At 42.0% G+C, this 22,644-nt stretch overlaps 1 protein-coding gene across 3 annotated transcripts in view; it reads right to left on the bottom strand.

The window, feature by feature from the left end:
- Window positions 1–22,644, bottom strand: part of LOC115149124 (seizure protein 6) — a 261,102-nt gene that overhangs the window by 111,120 nt on the left and 127,338 nt on the right. For all 3 annotated transcript variants that reach the window (XM_029691662.1, XM_029691661.1, XM_029691663.1), the window contains 2 exons: window positions 9,208–9,990; window positions 8,521–8,660 (listed from right to left, as the gene is read on the bottom strand). In XM_029691662.1, coding sequence (XP_029547522.1) covers window positions 8,521–8,660; window positions 9,208–9,990 — 923 coding nt within the window. The remainder of the gene's footprint in view (window positions 1–8,520; window positions 8,661–9,207; window positions 9,991–22,644) is intronic.

Raw genomic sequence — 22,644 nt, 5'->3', positions numbered from 1 at the left:
ATGTAAACAGTAGAATGCAACATCAGATATTCTAAATTTCCAACTATACATCCTGAAGCCCATTCTGCCCTCCAATTACTTATAAAACTGTGAGCAAGTCTTGGCACCACCCACCTTTGACTATCATTAAAGGTCCAATGCAGTTGTTTTTATCTCAATATAAAATCATTTCTGGGAAAGAATTAAGTACCTTGCTGTGATTGTTTCAATTAAAATGGTCAAAAAGAAACAAAAGCAGCTTCTTAGCTAACAGCACTTTCTCAAGCAAAGTTTTGCTAAGACTGTCTGGGAGTGGATTAAGTGGGGAAGGGAAAACCCAAAATGTGTTGTTATTGGCAGAAAGGTTTGGAACTCTTTCTTATTGGTCAATTAACTAATTTACCGCATGGTGTCACCATGGAACCCCAAAACTCCACACCACCAAAACAGGCTGACGCTTTTCTTTTCAAACAGCTCTGAGAGGAAAAGGTCCATTCTTTTCCACTGTCTTAGCGCTGAGGGGTTGCGCATGTTCCAAACACTCTGGGAAGCACTTTCATTAAGAAACAGTGTGCTTCTGAAGAGACTGCATTTTCAGCAGCAAGCTTGTTGCGCGGGTTAGTCAGTAATTCAGTGTGTTTCTGATCTTAAAGTGCTAGTGCAGTCCTGTCTTTAGTTTGGATGTCAAAAGCCTTGTTCACATTGACAGTTTGAAATGACTCGAATTTTGTTTTTTTTTGTTTTTAAATATCCAATTAGAATCTGTTCTTTTTTCTGCAGTCTGAACAGCCAAAAAGCACATTGAATCGAATATTTCAAGTTACATTTCAAACCACGTTGGTAGGTGGTTTGAAGTCAGATACAAATCTAATTCCTGGCCATGCGATTTGTCTAAAAGGTCAAATCAAATGTATTTTCTCTCAAGTGGTTTTTAGACTTATTTGGCATATCTTGTTGCTTGCTAGCTACTCTGTTGACAGTTTAACAATACCATGTGGTAGTCAACTACCTTTTTAATTGTTTACAAACAAATTTCTGAATATGCTAGAAAGCTAAACAGCTACCTACTGTTGACTGCTGTGGCTAGCCAAAAATGACTAATTTTAAAGTTGATTCATCTTATCCTTTGAGGCTTTAAAATTGTTCTTACACTATGATTTTGAAGATTAAAAGCAACTGAAATACATTCCTGGCATGCATTGCTGTCACCTTAGCTTGCTACATAAGTTCTGCATGTAGGAAGCACAAGCACCACCAGCAATCAGCTTACACCACTGCGCACACGTTAGTATGTCAACTAGTGTAGGCATGTCAGCGAATGACTGCTGTCTGAACACACACAAATCCAGTTTCGCCACTTGTAACTTGCTGTTTGGACAGTCAGTATTCGAAAACTGATTTGAGCATTAAGGGCTGCAGTGTGAACACGGTTTAAGAGATGAAATTATCAGGGCCCAGATAATTGAAAGAATCGCAAGCTCACTTGTTAGGGAGAGGCTTCTCCTTGAAGATGATTATCTGACTTTAGCAAAAGCTGTAGTCAAAGCTTCCCAAGTGAAATCAGCAGCTCACTGTGCAACTAAGATCTCTGAGGCACAGACACATGACTTCAGTGCTGTTTAAGCTGTGCAGGAGTCTCAGTTTTCAGACTGTAGCTGCCACTCAGATGGTGACATGAGTGACTCAGTGCAGTTAATGAGACCCTAGACACGTCAACGGTGTGCCAACTGTGGTTCCAATATACACAATGGGCTCTGGAGTGGTGCAGCGGTCTAAGGCACTGCATCTCAGTGCAAGGCGCATCACTACAGTCCCTGATTCAAATCCAGGCTGCATCTCCGGCTGAGTCCTATGGGCGGCACACAATTGGCCCGGGTTTAGCCGGGGTAGGCCGTCATTGTAAATAAGAATTTGTTCTTAACTGACTTGCCTAGTTAAATAAAAAAAATGTGCGTACCTCTTATTGCCCTGCTCATATGTAGAAGATGTCCAGAAACCAAACCATTTTGCAAAGTGGTGTAGGTCAGCGCCAGCCCCCAGTGCAGCAACACTAACACTCCATGGACACACCCCCTGCTGTTATTGATACTGTGGGCTCACACCAGGCTGGGTCATGCCCTTTCCTGTTACTGGCCTGGTTGGTTCAAACCCAGCGGTATTATGCCCCACGGACACACCCCCTCTTGTCGTTCACGCAGTTGGGTCAAACCCGTCTGGGTCATGCCCTGCAGCCACACCCCCTCCTGTCACTCGCACTTTTGGCTCAAACCCAGCTGGGTTTTCCACTTGTTTTCCATACAGGTGATTTGTGTATTCCTCTCGTTCTAGACACAGGAGCAAAAGTGTCGCTCCTCAACATGGCCACCTACGAGCAGTTATTGTCCCGCCTACCCCTCTGGCCCAGCCTTAACCTGTACGGATATAGGCGCTCAGTGATTGATGTCGTCTGCCTTATACACTCACCTGTACAGTTTAGCAAGAAGGCCCTCACTCAGTTCCCCTTCCACATCACACAGCAGGGCACTAATATCTTAGGTCTGGACATGTTCACCAGCCTGGGGTTATCTTTGTTGTCCAATAGTGGCCCAGCCTTTTCAATGACGTAGGTGCTCTGACAGCATAAACCCAACATTGACGTCCATGATGAATGTCTGCAAGCAGTCTTCGCAGTGCTCAGTCAGCACAACCTTACACTCAACACTGAGTTCCAGAGATCGAATTCATCGGGTTCTGCATGTCAGCCCGAGGGCTCTCACCGCTGCAGTCAAACGTGGAACCCATCCATTGTGTCCTGGAACTGACATCTGCTGCACAACTCGCCTAATTTCTGGGAATGACGGGTTACGACACCCGACTGTGCACATGCTGTCCACTCCCTCAGATAACTGCTGATCAACACCATCATGCTGTAAACGCTATACCCACTCCAATTTGCATACCGCCCCACAGATGATGCAATCTCAATCGCACTCCACACTGATCTTTCCTACCTGGACAAAAGGAACACCTATGTGAGAATGCTGTTCATTGACTACAGCTCAATGTTCAATACCATTGTGCCCACAAAACTCCTCACTAAGCTAAGGACCCTGGGACTAAACACCTCCCTCTGCAACTGGATCCTGGACTTCCTGGTGGGCTGCCCCAGGTGTTAAGGGTAGGCAACAACACATCTGCCACACTGATCCTCAATGCTGGGGCCCCTCAGGGGTACGTGCTTAGTCCCCTCCTGTACTCTCTGTTCTCTGTCTAGTGGTTAGGATTCGGCACGCTCATCGCCGTGGCCTGGGTTCGATTCCCAGTCAGGGAACTACTCTTTGTGCTCCCGAGTGGCGCAGCGGTCTAAGGCACTGCATCTAAGTGCAAGAGGCATCACTATAGTCCCTGGTTCAGGGATCACATCTGACCATCATTGGGAGTCCCATAGGGTGGCGCACAATTGGCCCAGCGTTGTCCGGGTTTGGCCGGAGTAGGCCGTAATTGTAAATAATAATTTGTTCTTAACTGACTTGCCTAGTTAAATAAAAATAAAGAGGATCAATCATATAAGAACAGCCTACTACCACACGCGGGCCAAATGGGTGGAGAGGTTCAATAAAACTCTGAAAAACTGAGAGCTCACTTATTTCAGGGTTTCTCCTTCGCCGAATCCTTGTTGCAAACTCTACTGCACTACAGAGCTGCTCACCACTCCTCCACCGGAGTCTCTCCTGCCAAGCTGAGGCTAGGACGTGAACTTAAGCTGTCCTTATACAGGCTCCATCCCTCTGTTGGCAACCCGATAGCCTCAAGTCAGCACTGATTGTTTCGTGTAGTTATCTGAAGTCATAGTTGATTTGGTTGTTCTATTTCCATTGTATGTGAGATGCTAACACTTTAGCTCTAAGCAGGGCTCACTTCCTGAATCCTAGCTCGTGTTTGGGCATAGACACAGGCTAATTGGTTTCCCGCAAACTAAGTATACGTTACACAGAAGTTTAGATCCCTGAGGCACTGATCAGATCTGATGTCCCAATCCCTTTCCTCACGATGGAGGAGGATGTCCGAAGCACTTAATTCCCAGCAACTAGCTGGAGACTCTCTAATAATAGCTTTGCATTTACAAGGCGCTGTGAAATAATTTTGTAAGAAGATAAAAGTCAAAGAGATGTCATCTGTTTGACTGTGAGCATGACACTGGGCCTGGTGAGAGGAGGAGACCTCCTGGGCTCCACATGATAGATCCTTTCTGATCTCTTTCACAAGGAACACTGATGATGAAAAGAGCTGTAGAGGCTGGATTGGTGACTCAATTTTCCAAATGTAAATAATTGAATGAGAAACCTTTTCAAGTGGAGATGAGGGGTGTTTCTGAGGGAGAGGACACCCACTCCAGTCTCTGTACCTTTGCTAAAAAAAAAAAAATGTGTGTGTAATATATATACACACACAAAGTGAAGTAGGAAGTTTACATGCACTTAGGTTGGAGTCATTAAAACTCGTTTTTCAACCACTCCGTACATTTCTTGTTAACAAACTATAGTTTTGGCAAGTCGGCACGGATTTTTCCAACAATTGTTTACAGACAGATTATTTCAGTTATAATTCACTGTATCACAATTCCAGTGTGTCAGAAGTTTACATACACTAAGTTGACTGTGCCTTTATACAGCTTGGAAAATTCCAGCAAATGATGTCATGGCTTTAGAAGCTTCTGATAGGCTAATTGACATCATTTGAGTCAATTGGAGATGTACCTGTGGATGTATTTCAAAGCCTACCTTCAAACTCAGTGCCTCTTTGCTTGACATCATGGGAAAATCGAAAGAAATCAGCCAAGACCTCAGAAAAAAACTGTAGACCTCTGCAAGTCTGAATCATCCTTGGGAGCAATTTCCAAACGCCTGAAGGTACCACGTTCATCAGTACAAACAATAGCATGCAAGTATAAACACCATGGGACCACACAGCCGTCATACCGCTCAGGAAGGAGACGCGTTCTGTCTCCTAGAGATGAACATACTTTGGTTTGAAAAGTGCAAATCAATCCCAGAACAACAGCAAAGGACCTTGTGAAGATGCTGTAGGAAACAGGTACAAAAGTATCTATATCCACAGTAAAACAAGTCCAATATCGACATAACCTGAAAGGCAGCTCAGCAAGGAGGAAGCCACTGCTCCAAATCCACCATAAAAAAGCCAGACTATGGTTTGCAACTACACATGGGGACAAAGATCATACTTTTTGGAGAAATGTCCTCTGGTCTGATGAAACAAAAATAGAACTGTTTGGCCATAATGACCATCGTCATGTTTGGAGGAAAAAGGGGGAAGGAGACAAGTAGTGGTTTAGCCATGCTCTGAAGGACTAAAGTCTAACATACAGTAGCAATGTTAAGTCCTAATGCACAGCATCCCAGCATACTTCTTGCTAAGTAATTGGTGGTTTGTGACGGGCAATTTTCAGCTGAAGGGGAAAAACATCATTACTCTGTCCATTGCAGGAGACAATTTATTAGGAATGCCACAGACTTTCATTCACCTACAGGGGTAGTGTCACTTTCTCTTTAGAAAAAGCATTTTCTAAAATATTTTGCTAATTGAAAGATTGTTTGTTTGTGCGTGTGTAATCAAAAGAGGATGATTGCTTTGTGAAGAATTTAGACTAAATGTATTTAATGTCAACTCTTGTTTTTCTGATTTAGGACTGGATTCAATCTGTATCGTGGAAGTATCAGGAAGATCTACATTAAAATGCAAAGGAAATTGAGCCGACACATGCAGAGTTTACCGTGAATGCAGTCTCCGCGAACGCCGGAACATTGCCTTTTAAATGTCAATCTACCTACAGTGCTGGAAAAATTACCCAATTGTCATACTTGAGTAAAAGTAAAGATGCCTTAATAGAAAATTACTCAAGTAAAAGTGAAAGTCACCCAGCAAAATCCTACTTTAGTTAAAGTCTAAAAGTATTTGGTTTTAAATATACTTAAGTATCAAAAGTAAAAGTAGAACTCATTTCACATTCTTTATATTAAACAAACCAGCCCGCACAATTTTCTTTTTTTTTCTTTTTTTTTAATTACGGATAGCCAGGGGCACACTCCAACACTCAGACTTCATTTACAAATGAAGCATTTTGTGTTTAGTGAGTCCGCCAGACCAGAGGCAGTAGGGATGACCAGGGATGTTCTCGTGAGAAGGGCTTGAATTGGACTGTTTTCCTGTCATGCTAAGCATTTGAAATGTAACAAGTACTTTTGGGTCTCAGGGAAAATGCATGAAGTAAAAAGTACATTATTTTCCTTAGGAATGTAGTTAAGTAAAAGTTGTCAAAAATATAAATAGTAAAGTACAGATACCCCAAAAAATTACTTTAGTATTTAAGAAAAAATACTTTAAAGTACTTTACACCACTGTCTAGCTATAACATGAATATTCCGGATAACATGAATATACGGATTGAATCGAGCCCGAAATCATAGAAAATACACTACTACAGTCTTGGCTACTGAACCAGGTACAAGGAACACCACCAGAGACTAAACAATTACTGGAAACGGCAACAGTATGCAACTATAGCTAAAGCAGTTTACTATGAATTAAAATTGGTCCATTTCCATGAGACAAAATTATATGAATGATATAAAATGCACAGTTTGTATTGCATCATGCAATGTATGATGAATATATTGTGAAATACATGTAACTGCCAAAATAAAGGGAACACCAACATAACACCGCCAGAACAGCTTCAGTGCATCTGGGCATAGATTCTACAAGTGTCTGGAACTCTATTGAAGTGATGTGACATCATTCTTCAACAAGAAATTCCATAATTTGGTGTTTTGTTGATGGTGATGGAAAACACTGTCTCAGGCACCGCTCCAGAATCTCCCAGAAGTGTTTCAACTGCTAAAATGGGACAAGGTCTGTCCATGATAAGGTGTTGCTATGCTTTCTTGACATCTGCCAACCAGACAGGTCCTACAGGCCTAGGTTTGTCGCACTTGGACTACTGTCCAGTTGGTGGTCATGTGCGGCAAAGAGGGACATACTGTAGGTAAATTGCAGTTGTTCCAGAACAGAGTAGCACGTATTGCACTTAGATGTATGTCAGTAACATGCATGTCAATCTCTCCTGGCTCAAAGTTGAGGAGAGATTGACTGCATCAGTATTGGTCTTTGTGTGAGGTGTTGATGTGTTGAAGGTACTGAACTGTCTGTTCAAGCAGTTGACAACACAAGACATGCAATCAGAGGTCTCTTCACAGTCCCCAGGTCCAGAACAGAAGCTGGGAAACGCACAGTATTAAATAGAGACATGGCTGCAAGGAACTCTCTGCCACCCCAGGTATCTCATGCTAGCAATAAAACCAGATTCAAAAATCCAGATAAAAGAACACCTTATGGGACGATGGGGACAGTGAAAAGAAACAGCCATTATATTTTACAATCAATCAATGAAGCTACTTCAATACAGAAATTACCATATGGACATTACAGTTGATGCAATACAGTAGAAGTATATATTTGTTTCTTAAATAATGTCTGGGAAAATAAATGAATCTAAATGCATTTCGACCCATTCTAATGTAGGCTCCACATACATAAATATAAGTAACTTCTGATTATTTTTGGTGGGGGAAATAGATGCACCATCCCTTCCCTGGAGAAAGTAATGAATGATGCCTGCTTCCATAGATAAACACTGATTGGATGCAGCCAAAGACCAGTGAAAGAGATGCATACAAAGTAAGGGCTCCCTGAATGCATGTTAACAAATGGAACTCCGGGTTTATCTTTTAACTATGCTTTTGTAAAAAAAATTGTCGGCCATTGTAAATAGATGAATTATGAAATTACATCTGACTAAACATTTCGCTATGCAGTGATGTCCCTGGTTCCGTCTCTGTATTGATTGTGGTGGGACTGTTGACATGACAGCACAGGGATAACAAGTTCCACATGAATGGATAGAACCACATCAAGCAAACAAGAGCCCTGCTGAATTTTTGTGTTCCCTTACCATTCCAAGAGAACATTTTCAGGATCGACTATGATGGTTTTATTTTGAAGCTGCTCGGTCACAAGAAAGACACTTACTAAACATGAAGCGCAGTTTATTTTTTTATTCTATTTTCCTTTGAAGTCATCTGACGCTCCAGGCTTTGTAATGGCAGAAATTCATAAATGTTGGTATTTGCTTCATGAGCAAGCTGAAGTGTTCTGTTAGTTTGAGATTCCAATAGATACATTTGGGCATTTTAACATAGCATAAAGGTGCAACGCACTTCATCAGAGCCGCTGGCTCTAGCAACAGCCATGATTACTCCATAGATAATTAGGTTAAATTAAGGTAGGGAAGAAAGTGAGAGAGAGGACTGTAGGGCTGAAACAATGTGTCCAGCAACACTAACTCAAGGCCTACTGGCAAACCTGCACATAACAGCCGTCCTATCATTGCCATTAACATTTACACTGATCAAGCTTTCATTAAAACCTTGAGAAGTGTGAACCCCATAAAAGGGACAACATGGACAGTATCCTGTCTTCACTGACCTGTACTTCAATCCCGTATCCCAGGTAGACGGTCACCACGTAGGTGCAGTCCGCTTCAGGGTCAGGCAACGAAGCTGAGGAATGCAGCTGTGGAATCTCAATGTGACCCTCTGGGTCAGTGAAATTCACAGTGCAGGGACCTGGCACAGAAGAGAGAGAAATACAAGTGATCCCTCTTCCCAGACGACTGATCCCTTTCTGACAGCCCATCTGTGTTTCAGTGGCCCTCTAACCCCCTCATTAACTCCCCAGGTTTTCTGCCTCACAGCCAGGGCCTGGCTATCACACGGCCCCTCAGCCATCTAGACCCACTGGACAGGACAGCCAGGCAGCACAGATCAGGTGGAGCCAACCTTGGCATATTGGTTTGATGCATGATCAGCTTCGTGATCCTGGGTGCCGGATGAATGGGAGAAGTCATCAATGGAAGGATGAGCAACACTGACTGGCCCTCTCAGATGCTGTTCCTGCCTCGCTGTACAAAACTCTGACTAAAGTCGGAGTAAACACTGTTAGTGAGAGGCAGTTAGGTTGATAGGTTGTGATTTGACGATTCCTGTATTAAAGCTGCTTCTCCTAAGCCATCGTCATTACAGAAAAGCTGCATTTGCCAATTAGATGTAACTGGATTTGCATACTTCTAGTTTCACTCTATATTCATATGAGACCAATAGAAATAGAAGGTACCTGGTGTCTGCATGGTGGTAATGGTGGTGGTTGTGATGATGGTTGTGGTGGTGGTTCCCTCATCCACCTCTCCTGTGGATGCTGCGGTCAGTTTGGTGAGCTGGATGCCAGGGCCTGTCCTGTTCTTTACCCCTGATTCCTCTGACTCCCCTTTCTCCACCCTCACTGAGGTGGTCAGCACAGGGGGTGCCACGGTGGTCTCCATGACGACTGCCCTCTGACTATGGAGGCTTCCATTCGGGGAGGGGAGGACATTGGGTCTGCGGCCACTGACTGTAGGGGCAGTGTTTGCCACTACTGTGGTGGTCAGGGAGTCTGTGGTCACTGTCACCTTCTCTGCCTCCCTGGCCTCGTCCTCGGCTGGCTTGTCCTTCTGAGCCATGCTCACCAGTAGCCCCGGGGTTGTAGCAGCAGAGGTGGTGAGTGGTGTTGTGGCAGCCACCGTGGCAGTAGTGGCTATGTCAGAGAAGGCAGGGGTGTCCTCATGTTGCACGAGGCGAGTCGAAGCGTCTCCCGCCTCAAGAGCGGAAACAGAGTCAGGCATTGTAGGATGTCCTGCCACATCTCCATGGTCTGTGAAGAACTGCTGGTCCCCCTGGAAGTTTTTAGTGAGCAGGTGTTCATGGAGGGCGAAGCCTCTGAAGATGGGCCAGTGGTTGGGAACGTTCATGGTGGATGCTGTGGTGAAATGGTTGCTCTCACTCGCTGTGTCCTGTGTGGGGGAGTGTGTGAAGGCTCCGCTGTCTGACTCCACTCTCCTCTGGCCCACAGCATTGACATTCTCTGGAGAAGACAATGGAGAGAAACACACAGACAACATAGAGATATTAGAGCATACCAGAAGACAACAAATACCAGAGAACATGATTCCTAAATATAACATTGCATAGAAAATAGATTTTTTTACTACAAAAATCTAAATTGGATACATGATATCTGGCTCTGCTGTAATTGCTAAATCTGTTCTTTAGTCTAGGGCTAGGGACTGTAACTTACCAGGATCCAAGGAGCATTATGAATGGATATCATGTTAGATAGAAGGTTAAGTGCTGTGGCTAGTGAGCAAAGTGGAACAATAAAAACCCAGATTAATGAATTACCACTGTAGACATATTGTGATGAGGCCTTTTAAGAACCCCCCCCCCCACCCCCATGATAACCCTTTGATGATTCATTTGAATACCTTTATTCCTCCTTCCTCCAATTTTCCAAAGTGAAGATTTTGCTCTGAATTTCTCGTGATGATTACCAAATATAATAATGGCTGAGCCGTAGAGAGTAATTATTCCCACCTGCAGCAGGTGAAATGTAATCAGGAAGCCTCGGGGTATGGGTGCTAAATTCAAGAAGGGGAGGGCTGATGATGAAAACTCCAAATTGCTCTCATACAGTATTTCTATAAGAAGCCAAAACCAGTGTTCAGTGTACTTGCTCTCAAGAATTATAGAGGAAAATTATCAGTGCTTTTGAAAGTGGCTTTATTTTGCCGGAATGACAACTTTAGTGTCAAAAGACACCAGAGGATGTCTCTCAGGGTGAATTATGAGCAACAACATGATTGTCTTTCATCTCTTCTACATTTATCTCCATTAGTATATGGAATGCCTTTAAATAGTTATGTGACAGATTAATAATGACAGTCCTCACTGTGAAGCCTGCAGCATGTCAGCATGAGTGATCATTATCGAAGACAAGCGCTGCAATCACAGCCAAAAAGAGTCAAGAAAATTGAAATATTCATCTGACTTCTGGGATAAAATATTAAAAGACACAAGTTTTCTAAAGGACAGACTCGAGCTGAAGGATAGGATGACTTTCAGGATGTAGATTACCCCTAGTGTGCACACACACACAGACACACTGCTTGATCCACACTCCTTAAAGTGATGCTCCAGTAGTTTTAAAGTAGTATCATTTCAGACAGTAGTTTTGAAAGTATTGCTCATGAGCCAAAACGGGCCCCCGAAAATTGTACACAATATATTAATTTTTTTTGCAATTTGTATGATATGTTACAAATTTCAATTCATACAATACATTACAAATTTGTAAGTTCTTAAAAATATATATATTTGTACCTTTATTTAACTAGGCAAGTCAGTTAAGAACAAATTCTTATTTACAATGACAGCCTAGGAACAGTGGGTTAACTGCCTTGTTCAGGGGCAGAACAACAGATTTTTACCTTGTCAGCTCGGGGATTCGATCCAGAAATCTTTTGGTTACTGGCCCAACACTGTAACCACTAGGCTACCTGTAGCCCATTCTTAAAATCTGCATATTTAACCACATGACAGAAAAATAAGTCAAACATGAAAACATACAGGCCTTGTAGTGGTAAACCACTTTGGACATTTATAAAATTGTGTTATATAGGTACTGTTATTTTCTACAAAAACAGACACAGCTGCCAAAACAACAGGCAGTGTACAGGGATTGCTATGGTACAGCAGTGATAATGACGGTTTCTCTTGTCCTTTATCAGAGTAGGATTTCTGTGAATTGGAAATAAAGGACTTCCTAAAGCTCTTTGATGTTAAACCGCATTATTTGTCCTGGGATTTTTTTTACAATAATTGTCCTTGACAGTTTCATCACTTATGGTCGTGCTGTGGGGACAAATAGAGATGCAACTATTCAGTAGACTGAATATAGGCTACAGTATAGTAAGTGAGTAAGGTTGTTATTATGAAAAATGTGCTAATTACTCTGTCTAAACGTATCACAAGATGAATGGTGGTTCACTGTTTATAAATAGTAGACTACTAGGCTACATATGTAAGTCTGACATTCATGTCAAACCTCTCAATAAGCACAGTAATATGCACACAATAATGCAATTATTGTGGATAGTCAGGTTAATATAGTAGTTAGTTTAAAATGTTTACATGCTTTGCAAGAAGAGCAATTTCCCTAATAATCCTGTTTACATGGTCACATCTGAAATCAGGCTACTGATGGTGACTTTGATAAAAGCAGAAAATCGCCAATCCAAATGCTGTCTGATGCCACAGTAGGTGTTACTACACACTCTTTGCCGCAAAGTACTATGGATCATACTAACTCTCCCTGAGGCTGGATGGTAGTTTTAGGATTTACAGTGACGAGTCAATGAGGATGTTTGCACACCTTTTTGTGAGCAGGGCTGTCTGAATCTGAAGCCTTTCAAATGGAGATGTTGACTCACAGTTCTAGATCTTGGCACGATTTCTCACTCCAATCTTTTAGAAATGTATTTTCTTTGAAATTTCTCAGATGGAAAAAGATAGAGACCCAGGGGATCCAATCATCCTGGTACTGATGAGAAACATAATCTGTAACACCTTCTTTCATTCAGATGGAGTTACCAGCACTGAGACTGACACCAGGTGATGAAGGAAGGAACCAAAAACATGTTTACTCCATGTCAGTAGAACTAGGATAAACCCTTTACACATCCAGTGGGGTGCAATCTTGAAAATGAGACTTTTACATACCAGCAAAACGGATAAAAAAGCAACACCTCTCACACAATAGTTAAGCCATAAGAAACACAAAGCTCTTCTTGACCCTCAGCCAACCTCTAGACTGACAATTGAACACAACTGTAACTTATCACTCAGAGAAAACTGCACCCAAGTTGAACTGTTGGATGTGCTTTAGTTTGTTGCCTCTGCTTGCATTAATTATTGACAGAAATAGATAAGACGCACCATTCATTCATATTGTATGCATTATCCTGTAGTCACAGCAACTGCTGTGTATTCTGGACTACAGCACACTAAAAAGAGATCAAACAAAGTCATTCGCCCTTCATGACTTTGATATAGCTCTCCTTGACCTATGACAAGCATTTGGCTACACCCGCAATAACATCTGCTAAATATGTGTACGTGACCAATAGAATTTCATTTGTTTTTATTTGATGTGAGTAAAACTTTTAAACAGGTTAACACTTGCAAGGCCGCCGTGCCAGATGGAATACCAGGGTGCATTCTCAAAGCATACGCAAACCAACTGGCAAGTGTCTTCACGGACATTTTCAATCTCCCTTTGTCCCAGTCTGAAACATGCAGGTATTACAGCCTTGGTCAGGGAGAGGTAGAAAATGTCAGTGAAAGCACCCGCCAGTTGGTCAGCGCATGCTCTGAGTACGCATCCTGGTAATCGGTCTGACTGTGTGGCCTTGTGAATGATAACCTGTTTTACATTTTTTGATTTATTTTATTTATTTCACCTTTATTTAACCAGGTATATCTGCTACGGAGAGTGAGATCATCCAGAACTGCTGGTGCTCTCATTCATTGTTCATTGTTGCTTGCCTCAAAGCTAGGTATGTAGCTTGTCTGGTAGGCTCGGGTCACTGGGTATGTTGCTTGACTGGTAGGCTCGGGTCACTGGGCAGCTCACTGGGTTTCCCTTTGTAATCCGTGATAGTTTGCAAGCCCTGCCACATCTGACAGGCGTCAGAGCCGGCGTAGTAGGATTCGATCTTAGTCCTATATTGATGCCTTGCCTGTTTGATGGCTCGTCAGAGGTTGTAGCGGAATTTCTTCTAAGCGTCCGGGTCAGTGTTTCACTCCTTGAAAGAAGCAGCTCTTGCCTTTAGTTCAGTTTGTATGTTGCCTGTAATCCATGGCTTTTGGTTGGGATATGTAGATACAGTTACAGTGGGGACGACGTAGTCGATGCACTTGTTAATGAAGCCGGTGACGGATGTGGTAAACTCCTCGATGTTATCAGATGAATACCGGAACATATTCCAGTCTGTGCTAGTGAAGCAGTCCTTTAGTTAATCATCTGTTTCATTGGTATCATGGTTGTCAAAAGGAGAAGAGGACCAAAGTGCAGCGTGTGTGTCATTCCACATTTTATTTCTACTGTGAAACTATGCAATACATAAATACACTGAATGAAAAAAATTAAAAACTGTGACGCAGAGATGAACACATACACAACTTAAAATGAATCACCCACAAAACCCAGGTGGAGAAACCCCTACTTAAGTATGATCTCCAATTAGAGACAACGAGGACCAGCTGCCTCTAATTGGAGATCATACCAAACAAAACCCCAACATAAAAATAGAAAACTAGAACCTAAACATAGAAATAACCCCCCTTCACGCCCTGACCTACTCTACCATAGAAAATAACATCTTTCTATGGTCAGGACGTGACAGTACCCCCCCCCCCCAAGGTGCGGACTCCGACCGCACCTAGACAAAACAACAACAAACCCCCCCCCCCCCAAAAAATAATAAAAAATAAAAAAAGGGAGGGCAGGGTGGGTAACTTGTCTATGGCGGCTCTGGTGCAGTTCCCAGAACCCTATCATCCAGCGGATCCTCCCACAGAGGAGGTGGCTCTGGTTCAGGGCGTAACCCCCGCTCCGCCCGCTGATCCCTCTGCTTCAGTACCACCGGACCGTGGATCGTCATCGGAGGAACCGGACTGCTATCCGCCTCAGGAGGTTCCGGACTGCAGTCCGCCTCAGGAGGTTCCGGACTGCGATCCGCCTCAGGAGGTTCCGGACTGCGGTCCGCCTCAGGAGGTTCCGGACTGCGGGCCGCCTCAGGAAGCTCTGGACTGGGAACTGTCGCCGGAAGCTCTGGACTGGGAACTGTCACCGGAAGCTCTGGACTGGGAACTGTCGCCGGAAGCTCTGGACTGGGAATGCGCACTGGAGGCCTGATGCGTGGGGGTGGCACAGGTGACGCCATTCTGGTGACACGCACCTCAGGGCAAGTGCAAGGAGCAGGCACAGGACGTACCAGGCTGGATAGACTCACTGGAGGCCGGGTACGTGGGGCAGGCACAGGATATACTGGGCCGTGGAGGCGCACCGGATGTCTCGAGCATATAGCTGCCCTGACCCACTCTACCATAGAAAATAACATATTTCTATGGTCAGGACGTGACAATTGGACAACTTCCGTATTGAGTGTGTCACTGGTACTTCCTGTTTGAGTTTTTGTTTGTAAGCAGGAATCAGGAGGATAGAATTATTGTCAGGTGCAGCAAAGAATGACCTAGCAAAGCAGCAGCTTGCTCAAAACTAAGCAGCACACATTGCCCTTAACTGCAAACACAGAACTAACATCAACAACATGCATGATGTCTTTCATGGTTGAGGAGAAATTGACTACTTCTCTTTTAGTATTTTTAAGAAACATTTGTGTCAAATGTTTAACCACTTGTATAATCTACTGGCATATACTTCAAAACAGACATACATGTACATACCCCACCAGACACACCGCTATGTGTTTCTTCATGTTACCCAAACCATAAACAGATTGATTGCGTCACTCAGATATGTATAGAGCCATAATCATCGTGGAATGCTCTGCCACCAGAGGTTACTTAAAAAACGGATTTAAAAATATATATTGTATCACAGCGCTCTTCTTCTCTTTGTAAAGATCTGATTTAACTGTACTATATATATGAATAGTGTGTAAATAGTATTTTTATTGTCTCTTTTTTTTCTTTCGACACCTTTCAACACAGAGTGCATGCCCCGATAAATTGAGGCTGTTTGGAGGGCTAAGTAGACATCATGCAAGACTACAAATCCTTGCACGCTCCTGCACTTCATCTCTCGCTGAAATCTTTGCTAAACAGGTATTGTGTCAATTTAAAACTTGCGCAAGACAGTTCACAGAATGTAATGTAAATTGAAAGAAATTTTGCCAATTTATTAATTACTACATTTAGCTAACATTAGATAGTTAATCCAGAAATTCTTACCTTTAACTCAATTCAGCAGTCTCGTCCAGATCACCATGGTATTTGTAGTTATTTATGATAGCCACATTAGCAGCTAATTAGCGTTTAATTTTTATGTGGGTAAATACAGGCGAATATATATATATATATATATATATATATATATATATATATAAGTCACTTAGTCCTAGAGAGATTTACACGGTAATTAAAACGCCATGCCAGGGTAAGCCTACACGAAACATAGCCCTTATTTAAGTGTTTCTAGAATGTGAATAAAGAAGAAACACGCACACTGCTCTTCATAGTATCACTGCTCTTTAATAACCTTTACGTATCAGCCTCACTGCCTTTGTCTAGAAAAAATGAATGGTGGAAAAATAATTGGAACCATTTCCTCACTAGGTTCTCTATTAAGGTGTTCCTAATGTTTGGTATACTCAGTCTATAACTCTTATTTTTATGTAATATCTTATGTGGTTCTGTACTTTGTCATGTATTTGCACATTTTACTGAGCCACACCCAATCAAGACCTGTAACTCAGAGCATGAGCCAGCAAATGGTGAAAATGAATCATTTAACCTAGGCAATTTCAACTCACTGAACAAAGCCACTGATAAAATTGCTCTAATGACATGATCATTGCCTTCAAAGAATTCAAAAAGTGAATTCCATGGAACATATTGAACTGGATAATTTAGCCATCTCCCGATGCTGAATGCTGGCCTGAATTGCTGGTGTATCCATGTGCAAACACACAAGGATCCAGAGAGTATTTTGACACCTTAATTAGCTTGTGCTCTGTGGGTGACAGTTTGTTTTAACGAGGCGGGAGAGCTGCGAGCACACTTCACATGGGGAGAGATGAAAGGATGGAGTTGACACAGACAGCAAATGAGTTAGATATCCCAGAGCCAGGGCTGCTTTGAAGCCACGGCACCCCACAAGGCAGCAATGTAAGCCACAGAGCTGCATATACTGAAAGGCAAATCTCTAGTGGAGCGTATTTCAGCCATGCAACCTGGGAGCTCGAAAGCATGAATCTGTGATGCAATGATAAATATAATATTGTACACTGTGCAAGTGAAGTACAGCAGATACACCGCCTTGTGACTTGTTTTGAAGACTGGATTTCTTTACACATTTTTGGCAATACTACATTTGACATACCTGGTCAAATTGAGTAACATTGTTAAGTCTATAAACACGTCTTTGATGGGCTGAAAGAAATGAGCTGGACTATAATGCTTGCCTAAAATACAGTATGTCCAAATGGAGTCAAGCACCACTGGAACGATATAGTGACAGTGTAGAGTAAACAACCATCAATTCTCTTTTCATCTGTCTCTTTGCTAACTCTCTCTCTGCCCCAAAACATATAGAGTTACAGATGCATTATTAATGCTCCATTAAATTGTTATGCTTGTGTATTCCACAAAAACAATTTTGACAATATTGATCATGAGGTTCCCAGCTAGCACATTTGGCTTCTAGGAAGTTGTCGGAACTTAAGTTTTTGGTTTCCTATTGATTCTGGGAACGAAGCCATACATTTCCAGACCGTTAAAACTGAACATTTTCTAAACGATCTGAAAACAGAAGTGAACATTTTGCCTGTTCTGGGAATGTACATTTTTAGGTTGCAGGGAAGTTCTGAGAACGTTTTTCTATGGTTCACTGAAAGTTCTCCTGGGAGGTTTTATTAACGTAATTAAATAACTTTCTGACAACAACGCTAGCTTAGGTTAACTGTTCTGAACTCCAAGCACATTAAATCACGCAAACACATTCCTTTTTTATTATGGCATGACAACAGTGAGATTCAAATCCAAGATTATTTGCTCTCTATCCATGAAATTAGTCCACTGCACCACCAGGATGGAGCTCCCATGCCATATTATTTTAACACTTTTAAAGCTGTTCACTTTAGTTTATGCAAACAGACCCTATTTCAAAGGAAACAAGCACTCATTAAGATCAGGTGTGGCCAATTAGTGGGTGCGGCCAACACACCTGAACACACTTAACGAGATAGAGGAAAGAGAATGTTTTGTTGATGCTGGGAAGGGAACGAATATGTTTTTAATTAACATTCTTACAACGTTCTTTGAACGTTACTAATGTTTTCTTGTGGTTTTTATGGATTTAAAAAAAATTCTAGAACAATGAAGAAACTGGCAGAAAATGTTATGCTGAATTACTGAAATCCCACAGAAGAATGTTGTTTCTTGACGATCTCTGAACAATTTGAAAACATTACTTTAAATAGAAACATGAGGAAAATTGCAGTAAACATTGAGCTGAAGTACTGAAATTCCAACAGGAGAACATTGTTTCTTTTAACGTTCCCTGAACGCTCAGAGAATATGAGTTTAAATAGAACCATGAGGAAACCTGTAGAAAACGTTTTGATGAAGTACTGAAATAATTTAAGAACATGACTAAATAGGAAAGCTGTAGGAAACATTATGGAAAGGTTGTATGCAAAATAACCACAGGGCAACCATGCTCTTACCAAGCTATAAGAAACATATGGTTCTCAGAATGTTAAAACCTCTACAGGATCGGTGGGTCCCTAGTGGGACGGTTGAGTTAATGTGATTAGCATGAGGTTGTAAGTAACAAGAACATTTCCCAGGACATAGACATATCTGGCAGAAAGCTTAAATTCGTGTTAATCTAACTGCACAGTCCAATTTACAATAGTTATTACAGTGAAAGAATACCATGCTATTGTTTGAGGAGAGTGCACAGTTATGAACTTGAAAATGTATTAATAAACTAATTAGGCACATTTGGGCAGTCACGATACAACATTTTGAACAGAAATGCAATGGTTCATTGGATCAGTCTAAACCTTTTCAAATACACTGGTGCCATCTAGTGACCAAAATCTAAATTGCACCTGGACAGGAATAATACATGGTCTTTCTCTTGCATTTCAAAGAGAAATGCAAAAAAACACGTTTTTTTCTTTGTATTATCTTTTACCAGATCTAATGTGTTATATTCTCCTACATTCATTTCACATTTCCACAAACTTCAAAGTGTTTCCTTTCAAATGGTATCAAGAATATGCATATCCTTGCTTCAGGTCCTGAGCTACAGGCAGTTTCATTTGTGTATGTCATTTTAGGCAAAAAAAATTAAAAAGGGGCTAATCCTTAGCTGGGTTCGTTGATTTTTGTGCAAAACAAATACACACTGCCAAACAGTTTCGCTCTATCATATTCTAACATTACACAATCAATTCATGTTTTATGGCAGAACGTAATTGTCTGTTGTATGCTGAACAAAAATATAAATGCAGGAAAATATAAATGCAACAAAGTGTTGGTCCCATGTTTCCTGAGCTGAAATAAAAGATCTCAAAAATTTCCATAAACACAAAAAAAATTATTTGTCTCAAAATCTGTGCACAAACTTGTTTACACCCCTGTTGGTGAGCATATTCCATCCACCTGACAGGTGTGGAATATCAAGAAGCTGATTGAACAGCATGATCATTACATAGGTGCACCTTGTTCTGGGGACAATAAAAGACCACTCTAAAATGTGCAGTTTTGTCACACAACACAATGCCACAGATGTCTCAAGTTTTGAGGGGGCGTGCAATTGGCACGCTGACTGCAGGAATGTCCACCACAGCTGTTGGCAGAGAACTAAATGTTCATTTCTCTACCATAAGCCGCCTCCAACGTTGTTTTAGAGAATTTGGCCATTTGTCCAACCGGCCTCACAACCACAGACCACATGTAACCACGGCAGCCCAGGACCTCCACATCCGGCTTCTTTACCTGCGGGATCATCTGAGACCAGCCACCCAGACAGCTGATGAAACTGTGGGCTTTCACAACCAAATAATTTCTGCACAAACCATCAGAAACCATCTCAGAGAAGCTCATCTGCGTGCTCGTTGTCCTCATCAGGGTCTCGACCTGACTGCAGTTCTGCGTTGTAACCAACTTCAGCGGGCAAATATTCACCTTCGATGGCCTCTGGCAATCTGGAGAAGTGTTTTATGAATCCCGGTTTTAAGTGTACCGGGCAGATGGCAGACAGCTTGTATGACGTTGTGTAGGCATTGGGCAAACCGCACCACCCTCTGGAGAGCCCTGCGATTGCGGGCGGTGCAGTTGCCATACAGAAGGTGATACAGCCCAACAGGATGCTCTTAATTGTGCATCTGTAAAATTTAGTGAGGGACTTAGGGGCCAAGACTAATTTCTTCAGCCCGCTGTTTGTTCACCCCGCTGTCTGTTTGGGTGGGCCATTTCAGATTGTCAGTGATTTTTACGCAGAGAAACTTTAAGCTTATCACCTTCTCCACTGCAGTCCCATCGATGTGGATGGGGCCGTGTTCCCTCTGCTGTTTCCTGAAGTCCACGATCAGCTCCTTCATTTTGTTGATGTTGAGGGAGAGGTTATTTCTTGGCACCACTCCGCCTGGGCCCTTGTCTCCTCCCTGTAGGCTGTTTCGTCATTGTTGGTAATCAGGCCTACTACTGTTGTCGTCTGCAAATTGCCATGTAGTCATTGGTAAACAGCAAGTACAGGAGGGGGCTGAGCACGCGCCCTAGTGGGGCCCCTGTGTTTAGGATCAGTGTAGTGGAGGTGTTTACCATGGTGGCGGTGGGGTTATAGTATGGGCAGGCATAAGCTATGGACAACAAACACAATTGCATTTTATTGATGGCAATTTGAATGTGACGAGATCCTGAGGCCCATTGTCATTCATTCATCCGCCACCATAATGTCATGTTTCAGCATGATAATGCACAGCCCCATGTCGCAAGGATCTGTACTCAATTCCTGGAAGCTGAACATTTTCCATGGCCTGCATACTCACCAGACATGTCACCCATTGAGCATGTTTGGGGTGCTCTGGATCGACGTGTACGACAGCGTGTTCCAGTTCCCGCCAATATCCAGCAACTTTGCACAGCCATTGAAGAGGAGTGGGACTACATTCCACAGATTACAATCAAATGCCTAATCAATTCTATGCAAAGGAGATGTGTCGCGCTGCATGAGGTAAATGGTGGTCACACCAGATACTGACTGGTTTTCTGATCCATGCCCCTACCTTTAAAAAAAAGTTATCTGTGACCAACAGATGCATATCTATATTTCCAGTCATGTGAAATCCATCAAATTTATTAAAATTGACTGATTTCCTTATATGTACTGTAACTTAGTAAACTATTTTAAACTGTTGCATGTTGTGTTTATAATTTGATGTGCACCAGATTCATTCACTTATACATGAACATGCCATTTTGGGTGACAGAGCTCTTTAGAATAATACCCAGCGTGCTGTGCAACCCTACACTTGTACATTTACATTTTGGTCATTTAGCAGGCACTTTTATCAAGAGTGACTTCAGTCAGTGCATTCAACTAAGATAGATAAACCACCACAAGTAAAAAAATATATAACATTAATATAACCGTTACTGAGAATGTCGTTATAGTTAAACTGATCTGTTGGTTAGTTCTTTGTGCTTTAAGTCTTGCTGGTTTAGGTTTAGGTTGTTAATTGAAAATACAACTTTTGAATGTGAAGAAGTGTGTTGTTCATATACTAGGTAGGATCAAAAAGTTGCTCAGTTGGTAGAGCATGGCATTTGCAATGTCATGGATGTGTGTTTGATTCCCACTGGGGACCAGTACAAAAATGTATGCACTCACTACTGTAAGTTGCTCTAGATACGTCTGTTAAATGACTAAAATGTTAATTTATTTTGGAGGTACTTGTTCTAATCGAATTGAAACATGATTACCTTAAAACATTTTGTCAATCTGACATAATAATTTCTAATTATTATTTCTCAATTCAATAGTCTTTCAATAACACAATTCAATTAAGTAGATCCAAATACATTTTTTGTGTACTTAATTCTTTCTGCCCTGAGGCCAGATGTTCAACCTTGAAATCTCATTTTCTTTCATTTGATCCTGAAATGACTCCCATACCAGGAAACACATTCATACATTGCAAATGAGAAATTTAATCAAAATTAGCTCTGAAAATCAGATTGGGCTCAGTATTTGCAGCAGCACTGCCTCCCCCATCAGTCCCAGACAGTAGGCGTATATGTCATTGTAGCATTTTCTGAAGCAAAGAGGCAGAGTGCTTTTACCACTACCATGGTGTGTGCAGTAATAAAAGTTTGATTGCACCATTCAAGAGGCAGAGTAAACAATTTCTTTACAAAGCCTCTCTCCGGCTGACAGAGAGCTGACACAGTGTTACATTTTACCGACAGACTCAACAGTCATTAATCTTCCTGGGTGACAGAAGAAATTCAAAGGCCTTTTGATGTTCCGAGATGGAAGGGGAACATTTCCTTGTAGCCTTATTATGTCACAACAGGAGAAGCCCAAGCTGCTCTTAAAAGCAAACTAAACACATTTGACATCTCACACAAACTAGAGAGGATAAAAGATGTAAAGGAAGATCTCCATAAAGTATCATTGAATACATCAGCCTCTCTCCCTCCTACAACCCAAGCCACATAGTTAGCATAGGTAGTATCTATGGGAAAGGGTGAAGCTAAATGAATATTTCTGAAATGATTGCAAGCAGACAACTGAAAACTATGTGAGAGGCATTCGTTATTTTGTTTTTCCATAATCATCTTTCTTTCTGAATTGGAGTGTCATGTAGCTAATGATCACAGCATTGCAGTAAAAGACTGCTCCTTTTCAAATCTCTTCAAATAT

The sequence above is a fragment of the Salmo trutta genome, chromosome 15 (assembly GCF_901001165.1).
Source record: "Salmo trutta chromosome 15, fSalTru1.1, whole genome shotgun sequence".
NCBI lineage: Eukaryota > Metazoa > Chordata > Actinopteri > Salmoniformes > Salmonidae > Salmo > Salmo trutta.
Note: the sequence above shows the minus strand (reverse complement) of the source record. Positions and strands in the feature narration are given on the sequence as shown.